This window comes from Volvox carteri (genome assembly GCF_000143455.1).
Source record: "Volvox carteri f. nagariensis unplaced genomic scaffold VOLCAscaffold_25, whole genome shotgun sequence".
Taxonomy (NCBI): Eukaryota; Viridiplantae; Chlorophyta; class Chlorophyceae; order Chlamydomonadales; family Volvocaceae; genus Volvox; species Volvox carteri.
The window spans coordinates 379,017-400,187 of record NW_003307568.1 but is presented as its reverse complement, the minus strand read 5'-3'; the positions used below and the strand labels follow the sequence as shown (position 1 = coordinate 400,187).

The 21,171-nt window shown below is 60.8% G+C and overlaps 1 protein-coding gene across 1 annotated transcript; it reads left to right on the top strand.

Moving 5' to 3' along the window:
• Positions 1 to 1,883: 1,883 nt before the first annotated feature.
• VOLCADRAFT_92246 (uncharacterized protein) lies at positions 1,884 to 19,562 on the top strand (the record flags this gene model as incomplete). The annotated part of the gene is made up of 26 exons (XM_002951721.1): positions 1,884 to 2,060; positions 2,202 to 2,924; positions 3,235 to 3,407; positions 3,899 to 3,980; positions 4,536 to 4,610; positions 4,924 to 5,106; positions 5,234 to 5,362; positions 5,583 to 6,780; positions 7,075 to 8,602; positions 8,887 to 9,061; positions 9,445 to 9,582; positions 9,764 to 11,586; positions 12,041 to 12,108; positions 12,184 to 12,833; positions 13,127 to 13,177; positions 13,709 to 13,770; positions 14,299 to 14,476; positions 14,698 to 14,769; positions 15,239 to 15,433; positions 15,719 to 15,790; positions 16,146 to 16,355; positions 16,488 to 16,580; positions 16,861 to 17,797; positions 17,978 to 18,036; positions 18,474 to 18,920; positions 19,227 to 19,562. The coding sequence occupies 26 exons, from the start codon at positions 1,884 to 1,886 to the stop codon at positions 19,560 to 19,562; spliced, it is 9,834 nt and encodes a 3,277-aa protein (XP_002951767.1).
• Positions 19,563 to 21,171: the final 1,609 nt, after the last annotated feature.

The following is a 21,171-nucleotide window of genomic DNA, read 5'->3' as shown; positions in this document are numbered from 1 at the left end:
ACAACTGCGTCGAGACGTGTTGTACACAGCAACCGGAGCAGCCAGCCTCTGCAGGCGTAAGGAGAGTCAGGAGAGTGACGGGTGACGGTTTACTTACACTTCCCTGGCCTGGTGTCTCACGGTGTCTGTAGGGGTAAAGGAGCAACGCTCCAGAGCATTAGCGATAGTGTCGCGGTACATGCTCCTCATTGTAATGAACTTTTGGGTTCGTTTTGAAAGGTCTCTTTGGAACATTCCTCCAATTCCCACAAATATACTTAAGAGCTATGAAAGATGCCTCCGCCGGCATTTCCCAGCTGTCAGTGTTGATGAGCTACCCACCGAGAGGAGAAGTTGTCCAACAGCTCCTCGAATTCCCAGGCTGTTTCGCGCAGCCGAGCCAAGCGAGCTTCCACGGAAGGCCTGCTTTTCAACGAGCAAAACACACCGGTAAGAGCAACGCAGAGTCGTGACCCAAATCAAAACCAACATTCATCTGACCGCCACATAACCCAATCCGGGCAAGTCGTTCATCAAACCACAAAAGCTCTGCAAGAATACCTGACGGGCGCTTCAGGCGAGTTTCCGCCTTGGAGACATGCGCTGCTGTGGATTTGGACGTAGGGTACGTGGACACCGTGATCATGCGAGTGTCCGCATCTGTGACTCGGCTGCTTGGTGCAGCAGCTTTGTTTCCGCGTTTAACCCCCAGCGGAAGCATTTGACCCTCCTTTCCATGGTTCACAATCCTGATCGTAGCTGCTAGTTCCCACTTGACTTCGATAGCGTGCCTACCCACCCGGCAAAACGTATCCCCGCTGGTACGACGGACACGGTTGCCGCCTGTGCAAGGCCCAAAGTCCCAGCCCCTCATCGCGCTACCTACCCTTCGGGATGCTCCTCCAGGCATAGTCGCGCTACTCGTGTTAGAGATGTGAACACATGTAGGCACAACTGTCGTCCAAACCGCGCCTCGAGGGCCAAACGAAAAAGTGGACCAAGTATTTCTTCTATGGCCTTCTCCTCGTTGCTGAGGGGGCCGTCGCTGTGGCGCAAGCGATAAGATGTCCCCTGCGTGCCGGAACTGTTAACTGTCGTCCGGAGGCCCCAAATCACGCACAGTACACAGCAGCACTACCTCTCGGTACGATTCCGTTACGCTGGCCACTGCAAGGTCTGTGGGAGAAGCCAGAGTGTTTGAGATTCCAAATCAGGTTTGCGGTTGACCGTAAAGCAACCCAAATCTTACCACCTGAAGCGCCGAGCTTTACCCAGCACTGTCCCATTCCAGTCGCGTGTTTAGCCCTTTCGCGAGTCGTCGCCCTAGAAGTTGTCACAGCTTGATCCTAGTCCTTCCATTTCACGCTCCGTAAATTTATCCAAGGTATAAGGAATTCATAATCACACGCATCCTGGTACATGGCTGCGTGCGGGAAGAGCTCTGGGAGTAGCGAAGTCCATAAGCAACGCCAAAGGTTAGCGACGATGAAAAAGCTACATGGCTGGTCTAAGTCATAAGCTATACATGATGCACCAACTCCCAAAGCAAAAGCGGTGGAATCCGGTCAAACACAAAGAGTACGGAAGACGTCGTTAGGCGAAGTGTGCGTTCGTTGCAATCGTGGGTTATTGCAAGCTTGAAAGCTGTGGCGTCGTTAACATGATAACAATCTGTTAAATCTCACTTAAGTACCTCCATGTGGCTAATAATGTGTCGAGGTCGCTTAGACATTTGTAACAGAACGCGCCTGAATCCCATATGAATTTAGCTAGATGTAAACTGAAAATACGGCTTTGCGGTATGTGTGCATGATCTCCTGGGCCTCGGTGTGAACATGCCAACCTTTGAAGGAATGCCATGGATAGAGACACCAACGGAGGCAGGCTGGCATTAAGCTGGAGCAATGGATTTCCATTTGCCTGCGCTTACGCGCTACCTGGCCGAAACGAAAGTTGTGTCGCCGCGCACAGCGCAAGGGCCCACCGAGGAAGGGGGACAGCGGGACGCATTACAACCCAGGACCTCGGAAGTAACGCGGGTGCTTTCAGACCACCTTGCAACCACTATCCCACCGACACGGGTGAGCTTTAGCCTGGTGCAACACCGCCCAACCTCACCTACCCCCAACCGCCAAATTCTTTCCCCCTTCAAGGCCTTGTCCTTTATCCCAACCTGTCACTTCCCTTCACCCGCGCTCCGAACGCCCGCTTACTCCCCACAGCTACCCAAGGCCGTTGAAGCTTACTATCTTGGTCCAGGGGCGCGCGGCTATCACCCCATTGACCTGGATGCACAGTACCTTGTGCCCTTTAACAAGGCGCTGCCGCAGTCCCAGTCTCATTCCCCCTCACGTTCTCCCCCACGTTCTCCGCCACGTTCATCTCCATTGCTGGCCTCGCCCGAGCTCGACCCCGATGCCGACCATGCCGTGCGGCCCTTGGGACGCACCAGCATGCCGCTTGCGCTCGGCCCGCCGCGTCACAGCTCCCTTACGAGCGGCCAAGTCGCCTGCATCGTCACAGCCGCCGTCAACACGGCCCCCCTGGACTGGTCCTTCCTCTTCGGCAGCCCGCCGCCTCCATCACCGCAGCACCCAGGGGCGCGGACCAGCTCCCTCTCCGCCGCTATTGCCACCAAGCTCCACCCTGTCAAACTCGGAAGCAGCACTTCCATCGGCGACGTCGCCGCCGCCGCTACCGCCGCCACCAGCACCGCCGCCACCGCTGGCACAGGGACATCACCAACCGGCAGGAAAAGCTCGCTGCTGGTTCGGAAGCAGCCCCGCACTTCAGACGGCTTGTTCGGGCGGCGGGTGAACCCCTCGGTGGCGGCCATGCCGCCGACGCCGGAGGCCAAGTTTTGCTCGGCGGTGATGAACGTAATGGAGCGTCTGGCGGCAACGCAGTCCATTCAGACAGGCCGCTACCGGTCGCTGCGTTTGCAGGTGGGCCGGATACCGAGTAAGGCGATGAGGCCAGGGCATCCGGCAATAAAGATCTTGGGGGGGATCTGACGTGCCCTAACAATAACAGGGTGCCTAAAGAGGGTCTAGGGTTGTGGGGGTATCCGTAGCCGCACAGGGCGACGTGTGGACCGGCAACGGTGATGGCTCGTGCGACAAGGCAACCAAAGATCCCGGCGAGCAACTCCCGTTAAGATATGTGCAGGGGGCGGTTCGGCAGGAACCAAAAGCTTTACACACTGTGCTGAAGTATCTCACGTATACCCTCTGGAACCCACACACCGAACCATAGGCCGCCGAGCACCGCGAGGCGATCATCAGCACGGTGACCATGCCGCCGCCGCCCAAGACCGGCGCCTTCAGCTCCAAAGCCGCCGCCAACCGCCTGGCGACAGTGCTGCAGCGTAGCGGTGCCAGCCTGGACGACATGCAGGCCATCGTGCGTCAGATCCAGCAGTTGAAGGGGTAAGTGAAAATTGGAAAGGGATTTGGTTTCGGGGGGGGGGTCCGTGGGGCACGTTTCCAAGCCGGGGGTTTCGGAGCGGTTTCAAGGGCGTCGGATTCCGGGCCAGGTTTTCCAGGATGGAGGTTGTGGATCAGGGGCAGCACGTCGCCGTCCTGGGAGGCTGCGTGCCCGTCAAATGGAGTCTTCGGTTATAGGCTGAAATTTATCCATTCCTGAATATCATTTCAGCTGCTAACTAGACGATAGTTGCTGGTGCGGTGATATGTTCCGCCTCACGGTATGCTAGTAAGTCAAGCGGCGTGTTATTGGAATGGAAATTCAAGGAGCACAAGAGCATTCATGGATTGGCTGGCGCTTCGGCGGCTGTCCCGACTTGGCCCGCTTCATGTTTCGTCCAATGTGCCTTTGCCCCTCGCCTCGCGGCTTGCCCCTGTCTTCGTTTGCCTTATCCTTATAAAAATCCTTCTCTTCCCAAACACCACTGCCGCAGCCTGAGTGATGACCTGCGCAACGCCGTGGCGCAGCAGTTCCAACTCTTCAGCTACCCTCCCGGGTCGTACCTGTACGAACAGGTACGGCGCCTGTATTTCTCCGTGTTTAAGCCGTACAAATGACCAGGTCATTGGACAAATGTTTGTTGTTCCTTATCGGGTCAAGCTTGTCGGTAGTTCGACGCCACAGTGGCGGTATTCCGGCGTCTTGTCGAGTTCTATACGGCTTTCCAGCACTTTGGCATTGGACAAAGAACGCGGCGGTGCAGGGATACCGGCCTCGCTTCTACTGCCATTGAAGCATCATACAGCTCCACCAACGCAAAAGGAGTTCATAAGCTGAACACTTACAGTTAAACTGTCGATTGGTGATATTGATGAAAGAGTTACCTAAGCGGCTCGGTGCGAGGTGGATGTGTGCTGACACCCCATAGCCAACCCGGTGGGGGGGGTTCCGACCACGGAGTCACCGGATGGGGTTATGAAGGCATATATGCCGGCATCTGAACTGGATGGGAGCATCTCCTGATGGTAAGGGAGCACGGCTGGTGTACCCCCTTTGCTCGACGAGGATCTGCATACCCCGCTGATGTCGTACTCGGCCTTTCCCTTTCCTTGGCGTGGCTTCATTTGCAGAACTGCGCCTGTGACGAGGCGTTTGTGCTGATCAGCGGAACCGTGATGCTGCACGCGGAGGGCCGCCCACCACACGTAAGCTCTGGGGACCGCATGTTTTGCCCAGAACCCGGGCGCTTGGCCCGTGAACAGTTGTTTCGGCAAGTTGCCGAGCGCGCGACGGTGTATGGGCGCTATAACTTCGCAAAGGTCAATAATACCCTCACGCACAACAATCCTCACTCGGTCACCTTGCAGTGGCCACACTACGTACCATGGCGGGCCAGTTGCGGTTGTGCTATCACCCCTTCGAAGTTAGTTAGTGTGGGCTGGCTAGCCACGGACGTGCTATCTCCCGTACATTCGCATAAGAAACCCGACACGGCTTTTCCTGCCTTCTATATCGCAGCGTCTGCAAGCTGGCACCGTATTGGGAATGGAGCTGATGCTGCGCCGCCAAACCGTGCCACTGACCGTCACCACTGACCCGCACTTCGAGGCACAGCTGGCCGTATTGTCGTGGCATTCGTACGAGGCCACCGTACGGCGGTGGGCAGCGGACAAGGTGGTGGCGCTTATGCCGGAGCTGCAGGTGGGAGACACTATGGAAGGATTAAATGATCTGAGGTCTTCTGCAGCAGCAACATGTATGTTCGATCAACCCCGACCTGCTCCCTCTGCCCCTGAACGAACGCATCTCCTTCCGCATGTTTTACCAGGCGAGTCAAGTGGCACGGCTGAAGGCAGGCCTGATGCGTGACATATCGTACGCCCAGCGCCAACCCGGCGAGGCGCTGTATGTGGGCGGCCAGCCCACAGAACATCTTGTACTGCTGGTACAAGGGCAGGTACGGCGATGGCGCGGCTGCAGTACATCCCATACCGGGTACGGCTGTATTACCGTACAGCCGTGGGGGGCAAAGGATCTGAGGGTCTAAAATCCCCCAAGCCTCTTGGTGGTTATGTGAATCAAGTGATGACACCAAACTGTACGTGGAACCAAATTGTATCAAAACCGATATCAAATTAAAGGACCATAAAATGCCAAAACCCCGAAACGAACTGCAGGTGCTAATGGCGGCGCCCCTGGAGGCCAACACACTTGTGACGCAGGCGCAGATGGTCTCCCAGCTGCGTGTCATGATAGGCCCCGCGGCCAGCTCCATGGTACTCAACGAGATGCCGCGTGCCGCTCTGCAAACACGCGGTGGGCTCCGCGGCGGCCTTAAGGGCGCCCAGCGGCCCAGCTTCGGGCCCTCCGGCTCGTCCGTGCGGCTAAGCGGCGACAGTGGCGGGGATAGTGCCCCCGCCGCTGCTGCCGGCGGCAGCATCGCCACGGTGATCTCTGTTGAGTCCGGTGTTGGCGGCAGCGGTCGCCGTCGCCGCGGCAGCGACTCGGGCTTGGAGCTCGCATCTAAGAAAGGGGTCACCGTGTCACCATGGTCGCAGCCAGGGGAGGAGGGTGAGGGCAGCGACGGCGGCGCAGGAGGCTCTCTCAAGGACGGTGGCAGAAGCGGCGGCGGCAGGGTCCAGCAGCAGCGGCACGTCAGTTTGGTAAGGGCTCTGCGAAATGGCAACAGCCGCAACGCTCGGCACGACGCTGGTGAGGCGGCCGGTGCCCGTGCTGAGGATGCTGCCGGTGGCAGCGGCAAAGCGGCGTCTGCCGTTGATGCCGCCACCGCCGCCGCTGACGGCGGCGATTCTGCGTCGGAGGCGGCAACACCGCCGCCAGGCCCCGCGTCAGAGGACTCGGAGCCATCCGTCGGAAGTACGGGTCGCGAGGATGCAGCGGTGGATGGTGGTGCGGCCGCAGATGCCACAGGTGACGCGGATATAGCTGCTGCCGCCGCCGCCGTCGACGGCGGCGACATGGATCTAGATCCGGAAGCAGAGCGCGAATCTGCAAAGGAGTCCACAGCCGCGGCGGCGAGCCGATTGTCGCGTGTCAGCCTCCGCTTCGCCGATGCCGCCGACGCCGCCAGCACCGTTCAAACCGAAGCAGGGGGCGATGTAGGTGTGGAGGCATTTCAGACGGAGGCATCGCCTGCTGACGCAGAGGCATCAGGGCCGACCACAGCAGGGGTCCCTGCAGCCGGCCCCCATCCCAAGTCTCTTCATCCGCAGCCCGAAGATCTGGTTCCGGAGCCGTCAATGCTACCGGCCGTCAATTCCTTTGACCTGGCAGCGGATTCCCTACACGGATCCTTGCACATGCACGAAGCACTCAGCCCCGTGAAGGCGCTGCTGAGCGGCAGCACGAGCGTGGGTAAGGCAGTGGTCTCGTTGCGCCCGGTGCCCATCCCATTCGCCAGGGTAATGTGCCTTTTTAAAGTGGAAGGCTATTCCGGACCTTTAAACGCGCTTTACTGGGAGATGATGTACTAAAGTGGGCCAGGCGCCCCGCATATGTGACGTTTCGCCTGGTAGTGGCTGCAGCCCGTAGCATCCATGAATCACGTTGGGCCATAGGGCCCTTGGAGTGCCTGCTGCTCATGTAGGGTCCTTGGAGCATGCGAGGCACTCGTCCTCCAGTCTGAAGTGCTTATACCGCTAACTGCAGATGTAATTGCCGCGGAGGCTTCTTTTAGTAACGGGGCGGCGGCGGCGGCGATTGCGACCGCAAAGACAGCAGACGGCTTCGCTTTCTCAGAGGATACTGCCAACGGGGTCAGCGCCGAATATGGCAATGAGCCAGCGGTACTGTGGACTGGCACACCAGCAGCGGCGGACGCGCAGGGGCAGGCGGACGCGGCGGATGCGGGACAGGGTGGCAGCGACGTCGCGGCGCAAGCTGCAGCGGCGGCGGCTCCTCGGGGTGAAGGCTCCGGGGACAGCGTCGGCTCTGCAGCGGCAGCGCCGGGGCCAGAGAATAGCAAGGGTGATGCTGATGCCGTTACTGCCGCCGCCGCGACGGACACGGGGGCTGCGCCTGGCAGCGCCGACACGCAGCGTTCGCTGCCGCCGAAAAGCGGCCTGCGCAGCAAGATTGGCGGCGTCTCATCGCACCTACAGCACGCCGTCAGCCGTAACGGCAGCCGCGGCGCGTCACCCTTCGCTAGTGGCGCATCGTCACCGCGACCCGTCACACTGTCGCGTGGCGATTCCCTCAACAAGATTGCCACAGTCGGCAGTAGCCGAGGCGCCAACGGCAGCCGCGGTGACGAGTCCACATCCTCATCACCGCTGCGTAACAGCCAGCGAGGCTTGTCGAGCTTAGCATCTGCGGAAGGGAAGATAAGGCCTGTCAGCCAGGGCGCGCTGAGCGAAAGCTCCGTACGTCAGCGGCGGCCATCGTCGCCGACATCTGAAGCCCCAAGCATTGACGAACGCCGACCTGAATCCACGACATTGCTCGTACATCCCATTCTGCCGCCACCGGCACCGCCACCACCATCGTCGAAGCCGCGGCTTACGGACTCCGATGACGATGGCGAGGCCGCGGCGGCCGCAACCGCCGCTGGAGGCGGCGGCAAGCGTACTCCTATTACCGTTCGGGGAAGCGGTGGCGGCCGCAGGCGCAGCTCCGAAGCCGCTGATGCCGACATGGCGCGTGCCAGTACGGAAGGGCAGCCGCCGACGCCACCCCCTCAGTCGCCACCGCCAGCGGCTGCGCCACCGCCGCTGCATCAGCCCCGTCAGCAGCCGTCACGGATGTCCACTACCGCAGGCCCGCGGGCAACAGCGGCGGCGGACTCGGATTCAAACGTCGACTATTCGGTTGCGTGTGTAAGCGGCACCGCATTGCCCCCAACAGGAGCTGCTAATCGCAAAGCAGGCGCACGTTCAGGCCGCAATGCGGCGCCCGAACGTGCCAATCTCCACCCTTGGCCTCGTCGGGGTGGCGGTGGTGTAGGTTCGCGGAAGCAGAGGGAAAGCGAGCTCCTCGTCTCGCCCGGCGCGTCTGTCAGCCCCGGCGGTGGAGGCCCTGGCGGCGCCATCACCGGCGCATCGCAGCCGCTGGCTAATGCGCTGGCGTCGCAATGCAAGCTGCACCAGCATCGCGTCGTGGCGGTGTACGGCGCACCTGTCGTATTTTGCGAGGAGGCTCTGCCGGAGACGAAGGAGCCTGACGCGCTGAAGCCATCCAAGTGGGTGAACAGTCAGGCAACGGCCGTGTGAAGAGCAACGGGGCGATTGATAAAGGGAGGAATTACGGTCAGGTGTGAGTCGTCCCTCCAGTCCCTTTCCCACTAAACTATGCAGAAGATTTTTGAAACACAAAGGATTGTTTTCCGACGTCAAAAGCTGCAAACTGCAAGGACGGAGAGGGGGTTGGGGAAAGGGAAATGGACAAACGGTCTCCGGGGGAACTTTGACCCGAACTTGAAGCACTGCTGCCTTACATTGTTGCGTGCTGTGTCGCGTTGCGCAGGCCGCTCACGGCACACAGCGCGGTGGCGCTTCAGCGCTGCGAATACATCCTCATCCCGGCGGCGCTGCTGCGGTCGTTGCTGCCGGCGGAGGCTCTGCCGCAGCTGGCGGAGGCGGCGGTGGCGGCGCAGCGGCGGCTGGTGACGGCCAGCGGCCACGTGGAGGATACCGGACCGGTAGGTGACAGCGGGGCCCGATGGCAGAGGGCAGCTGACCGGGAGGCACGTCGCAGGTAGTAAATGGGTCGGGGTAAGGGGCCGGTGTCGGACGGTGTGGAACATGCGCTATGACGTGCGCTAGCATGTAGTGAAATCATTTCCAGGGAATGATTCCACTACATTCTAGCGCATGTCATACGTTTCGCACCGTCCCAAGTCTCTGGGTTTTTTTCTTGCCAAATCCGAAGCGAAGCCTGTTTCGCATCCTTCTGTGCCCCGCCCGCACACCGCCCGAAAGCTGGTATGAAGAGTCTGAAGTGCTTCCTGGTTTTCTTGCCGCTGAACCCCATTTTGCCTTGACAACCGCCGCTGCATCCGCCGCCGTCTTTTTTTTCCTGCAGGTGACCTGGCCCGCAGCCGCCGACAAGATCCGCGCCATTTTGTCCACCTCCACCCCGGGCCATCGACAGCCCTGGCAAGTGGAGCTGCTGGCGCAAGCATTCAGCCACCTTCCCGCCTTCTCCAGGCTGACGTGGCAGGTAGGGAAAGGGGTTCGTATCCAACCCTCCTGTCGATAAAATAGATCGCTTTTATGTAGACGGCGATGTCCCTTGTAACAACCCTCATCCATGCCACCTAAATGAAGACCATAAAAACTTGCTAAACCACTTAAAAGTATGTCTGTTGCTGCATTCCCGTACCTGCCCACGCCCACCCAAGGTCCGATTACGTGTGTTTCAAGACCTGGAATACCGCAAGCTGGAACCTGGGGAACATCTGGACTTGGCCAAGCTGGAGGTGACGGAGCTTCCGCCGCGGGCTTCCGAAATCAGCTACCGCAAGTCATCCGCAACTGCGGAAGGTGCTCCGGACGCCAGGAGTAGGAGCAGTGGCGACTCCGCCGTTGCTGACGGCAGTACGCCGCCGGACGACGCGGCCACGGCTGCGCCACCAGAAGCACGATCACTCGACCGAGCCGAGGCCGAGGCGGGAGTGGAGGCGGCTGATGCCGCGGTGGCGCTGAACGCGGATACGGGTGTGGCGGCAGTGGTGCGACGGCCGACAGTGGGGATGCCTCGGCCATCTGAGGCGCCGTCATCGCTGCCATCCCGCAGTCCCAGCTACACCGGAGATATGCCGGAGCCGCCGCCGTACGACCCAGCGGCGACGTCGACGGCGGGCTGGAATTCCGTCATGGGAAGCGCCGCTGGTAAGCCCGGGAGTAGAGGCTCTAACGTCACAGGAGCCGCAACTGACGACGGCGCCAAAGTCCCCGATCTGCAGCAGCTTCCGCCGACGCCGCCGACGCCAGCTTCAGCGCCGTCGTTGACGTTGTTGCCGCCGTCAACGACTGGCGGCAAGAAATCCTGGGCGGAAAAATACGGCAGCCGTCGCGCCATCGGCGCCGCTGGCGCCTCCGGCGATGCAACACAAGCCGGCCGCGACGATGCGGAGGCAGAGGCAAGGGCGGAGGTGGAGCAGGCGGAGGCGGATGGAGTGGCTGAGGCAGCGGCCGCTGGCGAGTCGGAGGAACGAGCGCATGCAGTCTCGATGACTCAGCTACCTGAGGTACCCATAGCTGCCAGCGCCGACAAATTCCCTGCTGTCGACGGAGGGCTTGACTTGGACGCGACAGGGGGGTTGGCGGAGACCTCGAGCGAACCGTCAGCGGGCACCCTGCCCAGGGAGGCATCTGCTGCCGTATACACGGCGTCGCCGTCCTGCCGGAGCCCTACATTCGCGGGGACGAGTTCTCGATCCGCATCGGAGCCGGGCGATGTGGGGTTGGCGGGGCCCGCCGCCGGCAACAACACCGAGGTTCTGGAGCCGTACACCTCGCGTCGCCTGTCCAACGCACCTGGTGTCCCGCACCCCGTCGAGGCGCTGTTCAATCCGTGTGAGGAGGAGCCGCTAATACCCTCCCTGGCGCTGCGGCGGCGGGAAAGCGCCGCCGATGACAGCAAAAGCGGTGATGGCGACGACAAGGGATCACCGTTCGCCACGGCCAGGGCGGCGGCCATGGCAACGACTAGCGGTCAGCCAACGGCAGACGCGGTGGCGGCAGCGAAGGGTTTACATGGATCACACGACAGCAGTGCCGATGGCGGCGGCGGCGGCGGTATTGAATTTCCGGTGTTGCCAGATGGGCCCATCAATTCTCCGAAGTTACTGCCACGCGCTGCAAGTTCGAACGCATCGGAGCAACAGCGCGGCGACACGGCTGAAACCGTTGGAACCATGGATTCGGAGCCGCCGTCTACATCGCCTTACAGCACGAACAGAAGACAGCGCGGCGGCACCGCCGAAACCGTTGGGACCATGGATTCGGAGCCGCTATCGTACAGCGCGAGCAGCATCCTGCCGTCGACGCCGCAGGGGGACAGCTTTGTTGCAATGTCGGTCCTGGCGATGCCGACGGAGGGTACGGCGCGCGGCGGCAATACGGTCGCGCCGCCGTCTAAGGAGCGGTTGACGGCGATCGCGCCGCGCAGGTCGGGTACGCAGCCGAGGCGAGAAGCTGTAGTGGAGAAGCTTGATGACAGGTGGGTGGTATCGCGGTGGAGGAGTCGGTGGGCTGGGAGTGGGGGAAGGACGAACTGGGAGTGGGGGACGAAGGCGCATTGTACGTACGGTAGGTAATAGCTACCAACAGGCAAACTGCTATCATCCCCTTTAAGACCTTTGCTCCTTCGGTCCGGTCTTCATTTTCCTCAACCATTTACACCCATTTTCCTCCGACAAGCCGCTTAGAACCAAACAAGCAGACGCCGCATAGCATCGCATCAACACTTGTCTCCTTGTCGCGGCCCCACGCTTTTCCCCCCGTGCAATTTCGCAGATTATTATCTTTGGGACGAAATTCTGTACCTTGTTGAAATGCTGCAACCTCTCACACATCGCACGCATTCCAGGTTGGCGTTTTCCATATACACGCGCATACGCCTGTATACACCTCCCGTTTTCGTGTTTCCCTTTCCTTGTTCGTGTTCCCCGCAGGACTTACTGGTGCCTGAGTGGAACCGTAGTTCTGGAGGCGATGCTGCTACCCGAGGAATCGGACTCAGGTGCGGACGCCGCCAACGCCAACGCCGACGCCGACGCGACCGCCGATGGCGAATCCCACCCGCCGCAACTCACAGCCGAGCGCTCCAGCTCCTCACTCCGTTCCGATAATGACCGGCGTCACAGCCAAAGCCGCGGCCACCGACACAGCCTCAGCCACGGCCATGACCCCAGCCACGGCCACGGCCACGGCCACGGCCACGGCCACGGCCACGGCCACGGCCACGGCCACGGCCACGGCCAGGGTCAGGCTCAGGATCAAGGCCACAATAAAAATCTTGACAAGACGCATGAAAAGGACCACGACGAGAGGGAGGACCACCCGGCACAGCCGCGGCAGCTGCAGGTGGCAAATCCGGGCGATGCTTTCAGCGGTGTAGCGATGGCTGAGGCCGCCGCCGCGGCCTTCTCCTCGTCGCCGGCGGCCGGAGGCCAGCAGCAGCAGCAATCGGCGGTGGAACCGCCGCCGCAGGAGCTGCAGCAGCAGTTGCTACAGGTGCTACCGCTGGGCAGCAGCGTGCTGCGTGCGCGTGTGGTGGCGGCCGCGGAGGCGGGGCCCCCCGCCGCTGCCGGCGCTGCCGCTGGCACAGCTGCTGGTGCGGAGGTGCTGTGCATGAGCCGCACCATGTTCGAGTTGCTGTCAAACGGCATTGGTCGCAGCGTACCGCCGGGGGTGTTGCCGGTGCTTGCCCGCCACGTGGACTGGCTGATGGGTGTGGATCTGCAGGTGGGTTGGGGGAGGGGGACAGCCGGCGGAAACAGGAAACGTCGGTGGAAACAGGAAACGTCACACAAGGTAAAATGCATTTGGCCAGTAACCAAGCAGGCAAGATGTCAAGAAGGTGGACATCAAGTCGAACAGCGTATATATCAGAAAATATCAGAAAAATATCGTAGTCGGGCTAGCAGCCAAATGTACTGCAACCACTCGTACCCAGATCCAATTTAGCAAAGTCGCCAGGTCACACATACACACCCTAAGCTCGGTCCGTTTCCTCTACTGTTGTACGGCACCCGCAGGCCCTCGCCACTGACCTGACAGGGCATTACCGCCTGGAAGAGCACAAGCAGGTGTGTGCACGTGCACGTGCGCGTGTACATGCCCTGTGTGTGTGTGTGTGTGTGTGTGTATGCGCGCCTGCGCCTGCGTGACTTTACATCCCCACGGCGTCCCTTAACATGCTTTCCTGCTCTGTTCTGTACTTTTGCATGCTTTCCAATGACTACCCACTTGTTTCATTTCTGGCACATTTCATTCCTTGCTTTCCTGGCTGAGCTGGGAGGTCAGTCAATGGGTCCCGTCTCCGCGGTCATCTCCTCCAAGTCCGCGTCCATTAATCGAGTGCCTTCCCTGACCCCTCCTCCTCCTCCTCTTCCCTAATCCTGCTTCCCCACCTCGTACTCTTCTCCTTTTTTCCCTCTCCCTATTCCCCTCCCTCCTGCTTCTGCTCCTGCTTCTGCTCCTGCTTCTGCTCCTGCTTCTGCTTCTGCTTCTGCTCCTGCTCCTGCTTCTGCTCCTGCTTCTGCTCCTGCTTCTGCTCCTGCTTCTGCTCCTGCTTCTGCTCCTGCTTCTGCTCCTGCTCCTGCTTCTGCTCCTGACAGGGCACGGAGCTTCTCCGTGCTGGGGAGGCGGCGCCCGTGGTGTTCCTGGTGGCCTCGGGCGAGTGCGTCATGAGGGGACCAGTGGTGGGACTGAAAGAGCCCGGCACTGTGGCAGGTGGGTGTGGAACTGGGGGGAGGGGGAATAAGGGGCGGGGAGGGAGGGAGGGAGGGAGGGGGGTTAGGGTTAGGCGTGTGGGGAAGCGGGCCTGAACGCATGGAACCTGGAAAGCGCGACACGGCCCACGGGCGGGGGCTGAGGGGGAAAGGTGGAATGCACCATGTCTGCTGCTTTTATTGTTGCTGCTGTTGCCGTTGCTCTTGCTGCCCTCTGTCGTCGACTGGTGTTGCTGCTGATGCTGCAGATACCTTGGACCTGGCGACGTTGCGGGAGGGCGCCACCTGCGGAGAGCTGAGCCTACTGGCGGCACGGCCGCTATGGTAGGCGTGGGGTCAGAGGCCGTTGCTTGGCTAGGATTGACCCATGCGTCTGATATGACCTAGCTGAGACCTTTACCCATCAGCGCCAGGAGCCACTTTGCTTAGCTGAAAGTGCGACCCGTGGGTCATGAACCGTTTCCGTTTTGGCGCAGGTACACGCTCGTGGTATCGTCGTCCAGCGCCAAGGTCATCTCTCTGGACATGCCCGCGCTGCGGACCTGGCTGCTGACGTCGCCGCTGGGCCGCGCCGCTGCGGCGGACGTGGTGGCCGCTGTGGCGGAGGTGGACATTGCCTTGTACGGCAGGGCCGTCAAGCAGATCGCCGTGCAGGTAGGCCTCGTGACATACTAGTGCGCTAATGGCATGAGGTGTAAGTGTATGTATGTGTGTGTTTGGGTGGGTGGGTTATGTTCATAGAGCAAGAGCCGAGGACAGAAGGGTCCTTCCCCCTAACCGGGGTGTGGGAACCCAACCCCTTGCTCTGTTCCCCAGCTTTTTCCCTCCTCTTCCCCTTTCCCTTCTCCCGCCCTCTGCCACTCGCCGATGCACAGGTGCTGAGCGAGAAGTTGGAGCTGTCGCTGTTCAACGCGCCCATGAAGAAGATCCTTCGCCGCGTTATGGACGTAAGTAACGGCTGCTGCCGAGAGCTCCCACGCTGTTGCTGTTGAGGGGCTGTTGCCCGCCACACCACTGTTGCTGATTGCTATGCCCCTGCTGACGGAGGGCCTAGAGCTGCTGGCGACTACTGCTAGCTGCTGCTGCTCATCAAGACTGTTGATGGCAGCTGTTGCCGCACAGGGGCACCGCTGTGGATCCCGTCTTCTGGGGACCAGACAGTGGTGGTGCACCAGCACGTGGTGGCTGGCGAGGTACCCACCACCCGCCCAGTCACTGCAGCGAGCTCTTTACTTACGACTCACCCATCCACCCGCCCATCCACCCAACCACTAGGCGGGGCAGCGGCGGAACAGGGGTGTCCACTTGCTGCGTCACTGTCACTCGTCCTTTTGCCGTACCTGACATGGTTAGTCGTACTGGTATTTGTGAGGGCCGTGCGCATGCCAGGATTATGGTACTGGACTGCCTTTACAGGACGACGGCCCAGAGCTGGAAGCCATTTTGGAGCGCCACCATGAAAGGGAGCGCCAGCAGCAGCAGCAGCAGCAGGACGCCAAGGAGGGCGGCAAAGGCGGCAAGGAGGGCGGCAAAGGCGGCAGCAGCGCCAGTGGCGCTGCCGCTTCCACTGCCAAGCGGCCCCGCGATGTGGTCCTGGAGGGATGGAACCAGGTGGGGGCTAGCAATGGGTGGATGGGGGGGGTCGAACATGGCATTAAAAAAGATGTTGGAGCGGGGTACAGCTGGTGTTGGTGGTGGCGATGCCGTGAGGAAGAATCCTAATGTTTGTAAGGCTTGTGTTGTAAGTGGGCCAATGCAGCGGGACAGTGGGCTGGAGGGATGGCGGTGAGTTATGTGGAAGGTGAGGCTTCTGGGCCCGCAGCCGCTCTCGCACCGAGCCGTACCCTACCGCAAACATCGGAACCGTGATCATTTCTTTGACTGCATGGCTCGCAGGTGGAGGCCATTGCGGCGTCCCTGGCACGGCCGTACGACCCCCAGGCGCAATCCTGGGAGCTCATTGCGCAGGTGGGAACATGCAGGTGTATGCACGTATGTCTGTCTGTGATGGGTCGCGAGGGTGTAGGAGGGCGGTGCAAAGGCGCTAGCTGAGCGGCGGCGGATGGGAAGAAGGGGGGCGGGCTGTAGTAGGCCCCGCCCTGCCCCATCGCTTCCTGTTCCCTCATGACATCAACCATCCGTGCCGCAACAACCCCTCTAGCTTGCCGTTCAGTCCTCGGCTCCATATAGCTGCTGCCCTCTTCACTTGCCCGACCTCCGTCCAAACCCTTACCTCCTCGTCAACGATCCCCCAACTTTCTCGCCTGCCTTATCCCGCACTCCTGACATCCCATCCCATCCCATCCCGTCCCATCCCACACAGGCCCGCTACAACGCCTCCCGCGTCAACCACAGCCGCTACCTGGATTCCCTGCTGGCCGCCTCCCAGCTCACCACCCAGGAGGACCGCAGCGGCCACCCCACCGGGGACCAGCGGATCGCAATGCCTGCACACGGCCTGGAGGCGGAGGCCATGGCGGATCCGGGGCCGGTGCGCCAGGCGAGGCAGTTCGACGTCCGGACCGTGCCCAAGGTAGGCGCTCTGCACCTTGCGGCACCGTGTCCCTCTCCCCTCTTGGACCCCCCCACCTTCCTCTACGCGAAAACCCTCCCTCGCATACTTCCCGGACACCCATACTTTTCCTCTGCGGTACCGTCCCCTCAGGACCTCCGAGGTTCAGAAGTGGAGACCTCCCGTCTCAGCTGGGACTGCTCCTACGTGCCCCTACATGAACTGACAACCATGATGAGCGCACAGGTTGGTGTGTGCCGTACAGGAACGTACACGGTCGTACAGGGCCTTGCGGGTGCTGTTATTCACACGTGACAACAACGCCGTGCGTAGATATACATGCATGCATCACCCCGCTCTGACTCAATACGTAAATCTACTTGCATCCCATGAGTCCAAAAAGGGGAGTTGCGGGAATTGAACCCACGACCTCTCGCACCCTAAGCGAGAATCATACCACTAGACCAAACTCCCACTTGTAAAGAGATTATCTGTATTAAATATTGAGCACAACGGTGGCATGCAGGTGCACGTCAAACAGGCAGTGGCGCTGCAGCTGCTGCGGCCAGTAAACCACCCGAGCCAACAGCTGGTCCAACCGCAGCCGCCGCACCACCGCGGGGAACAGCATGATCAGAAACATGAGTCAGCATCATCGCCGCCGCAGCAGCAGCTGCGACCGCCAGGCACTAGCGCCGTCATTGGCGCCTCAAATTGCTTGCTCGCGAACAAAGCCGCCGCAACCACTAGCATTGTACGACAGCACGGTAGCGGTGCGGTTACCAGCATCAGCACCTCCCTCTCCACAGCCATCAGCGGCGGGAGCCCGTCATTGGCGTCGCCGCTCCGTGCATCCGTCACGCTGATCCCCACGGCGCCTTGGGATGCCAAGGGACGGCTGCTGCGCGCCCGCGGCTCCGTCACCGCCGACGACTGGCGCTTGACGACGTCGCCCAGCCGGCTGGCGCGCGAGCGCGCAGCGGCGCAGTCGCCTTCCGCCTGGTCTATGGCCCCACTGGGCGCCCTCGCCGGACCGTCGCCTAGCAACCTCAGTCTCGGGGCTTCCTGCAACTCCCTGGTGCTGCTGGACCCCGAGATACGCGCACAGCCGGACACGGCGCCGCTGCCGGAAGAGATGCCGTCAATGACGACGGCGGCGGCGAGCCCGCGGAACCCCCATGGATACCGCGACTCGGCGGCGGTGGTGGGTGCGCCCGCCGCTGCCGCCGCTGCGGAGGCAGCGCCGCTGCAGGAGCGCGTGCACCGGCTGGCGGCGACGGCGTCGATGGAGAGCCCTTTTAACAACAGGACGCCGCATCTGGACTTGATCCCGGAGGACCGGTCGTACATGCCGTTGATGCAGTCGTTGGATCTGGGCTCGTCGCCGCGGGCGCCGCCGACCGCGAGGGCCCTGCCGCCGCTGCCGCATCCGCACGATTCTGGAGCGCTGTTTCGACGGGCCGGTCCCCACCAGTCGATTCCGGTGCCGGTGATGGGGCCGGCGGCGAAGGCGGCGGCAACGGAGGCGGAGGCGTTGGCAAAGGCGGCGGCAGAGGCGACGGAGGCGGCGGCAAAAGGAGCGGGGGCAGGTAGTACGAGGCGCGGCCGCATTCAGCACCGGCCGGCATCGCCGACTTTGTCAGAGGCGGTGGATGACCCCGCGAGGTCGTTCTGGGTTCGCGACAAGCTGCATGACCCTCAGGTTAGCGGGGAGGATTAGCGGCTGTGAAAAGCCATGAGCGGAACGGGAAGACCGTAATCGCACGTCACCACTGCTCCCGCTATACGGTGAAAGGGGGATGCAACGCAGCTACTACTACTACTAGTACTACTACTCTACCACTACTATCATTATCCTAGTAGTACTATGGTAACAGGCGGTGCTTGTTAGCGTGCGGAAAGACGGCGGGATGTGCGATAATGTGGTATTGTGACGATGCTGGTTCGGGATGCGCAGGTAGGGGCGGTGTGGTGGAGGTCCATGCATGCAGCCCGGGGCAGCCCGCTTACAGCAACCGGAGCCCTGCTTCCCTTATCACGTTACTAGCTTCAACCTGTGCTCGGTGCCACCTGGCGACATCCGATGCCTCCTGATATCACCCGGCGCCGATCCCATCCACTTCTGGTCCTTGCTGACAGGGTCTGGCGGAGAGCACCATGACGGATGCGGCGGCGCGTGCTGTGGGACAGGCCGCCGCCGCAGCAGCAGCAGCCAACAGCGCCCACGGCACGGGGTCGCCACGGCCCGACGAGGTTGCCGACGCCGCCAGGCGTAGCGTCGGCGCCAACGTATTGATGGCGGCGGAGGCCCGTACGGGTCTAACGTCAGGCAATCGGTCGCTGCGGCTGCAGCCGCTGCGGCGCAAGGCCTCCAGGCAAGGTCCGGGGGGATCTGCTGCGGTTGCCGCGGCCGCTGCGGCGGCCGTGGCGGCAGCGGCGGCGGCGGCGTCTGGAACAGCCCGCGGGGGATCTGCTGGCGGATTGATGGATCGCAGTGAGAGCAGAGGGACAGCGGCCGAGGTGGCAGCGGCAGAGGTGCGGTCGACGGCGCCTGTTAACCCCGAGATGCTGTACGTCACGTTAGAGGTAAGGAGAGACATGTTACATGCACACAAAGCATGTACGGCATCTACATGGATGTCCTTTTTGCCTACTTTGTGTCATCATGGCGTCCTCCACTCTCTCGCAGTCATCTACAAGTCGTCTTCTCATTCACGCAGCTGTCAGGTTTGTTGATCTGCATTTCCTGAAAAACACTCCTCATTCCGATACCAACCCAAAGCACGCGCAACCCGCATGCCTTTACTCATATGCCTGCGAAACCCAAACCGAAACCTTATCACAACCGCAACCGCAATCACAACCACAACCGCAACCCAAACAAACACGCAGCTGCCCGAGGCGCCCAAGATCCTGCCGGAGTTCCCGTCACCCGCTGCACAGCGAGAGGCGGCAGAGGCAGCGGAGGCAGCGGAGCGTACGGCACGGGAGGCTCGCATGGCCGCCGCCATCGCCCATCCCAGCACGCGGCCCCTACTCATAAGGCCCGATATGAAGTACGTACCGCAGTACCTGCGGCAGCGGCAGCGGGCACCCGTGATCCCGCTCCCTTCGCGGCCGCTGCCGGAGGGTGCGTCGGAGAACTGGGTCGTACCGTCGTACAACAGTGAAGTGGGCTTCCAAGACGGCTTCTACGACGAGAACAGTCAAGTCATTTACTTTGATTGAGCGAGTCAACGCATCTTTGCGCGCGCGGGGGTCTGCCTACTTCGACTACCTTTGACTATCATGGACAGTCCCAAAAGGCATATTATGCAGGAATTCGCTTTGCGTTTGCTGACTACATCAGCGTCGCGGAGGAGGACCATTTCTCTTTTCGGTGGTTCCGAAGTCAACGTGGCGGATCTTTCCTCGCCCCTGGACCACTGCTACACCTTTGCAGCGGTGCTTACGGCCTGCTGAATTAATCGCCGTGGGGGATGGCTGTATCGGCGCGGGTTCCGGCGCCTGGATGGGCTACCAACACATAGGAGCGAGCAAGGCGCTCTTCCAAGTTTTCATCTCCCGTTTAGAGGCCCCTACGAATAACCCGTAGGTTGCATCGCAGGCTTGGTGCACTGCACTGCACTGCACACTGCACAAGAGTGCAGTGACGGACGCGCGGGAGGATGGACGCCGCAGAGCTACTGTTGTGGGGATTCACGTACTGGAAGGTCATGTAGGTCATGTACACTATCGAACTCAGGGTATTGTGTGTTGGGGTTTGTGGGGAGGAGGAGGGGGGTTCATGGGATTGCACCGAAGGGCCACGTGGTATGGCGGCCTGGGGGCATGTTAGAGAGCTGTGATTGAGTTGCCGAGGTTTTCGGATGGTTTGCATCGTATCCAGCTCTTGTCTTGGCAGATCGTGTTTCCTGACGTTGCAGTTGCCGGGTAATTGTGATGGTGCTGGATCAGTCAGGATGTAAATCCACCACAGAGGTGTTGGGGTTAACGAAGGAATGCTTGACATGCTCGGGCAGCGATGCGCAATCCTAATGTTACGTTAATGCCTATCACAACCAGTCATGGTGGTGTCGAAAGACACCGGATGCGATACACCAGAGAAGATGTAGCCATCCAGTGTACGACCCGCACTAATGTACGACGTCGCAAAAGGAAGGTCTTGAGAATAGCTGAGTGAACCCCGTTGAAGAGAAGCATTGAGAGTTATGTAACTGCTCTTGCACGTTACACCAGTGCTTGCTTTGCCGGATCCTCGTGAACCTTTCGAGGTGATCGCGGATGCTAGTCAACGGTGATGCTACAATGTCCGATTCACAGCCGGGCACTGTTACTCAGCGCCTGCGCCCCCTCGATCCTCCGCAGCCCGACAGACGCCGCCTTGTTTCAGCAGACGCTGCGGCCAAGGTGCAATCGAGTTTGCCCGACTACATTTCTTTCTTGGTCGACGATTTGGTTGGCTACCTCGACTTGGCAGGCTACACTCTTTCTGATTCAGCTGCCACCAATTGGGTCGTCTTAAGCGTGGGTCTGGCGTCCCTCGTGACAGATCTTCGCAAGTCGCTTTCAGCGTTGACTCCGCCGGTCATTCCCAACGCTTCTTGGCTTCTGAACTGGTTTACTGAAGCCGTTGTCTTGTCATCCGGCGCCTCAACTTACAATGCGCTTTGACGTATGCAACGCGCCAAACCAGTGCGTTCTGTGGAGCAAGCGCTTCAACATCTGCACGATATTCATCGGGAGCTGCCGGCTGCGACTCCTGATGAGCTTATCGTTTATCATTTGGTTCGTCTTTTGCCTGACAGTTTACGCGATCATCTCATGTATGATCGCA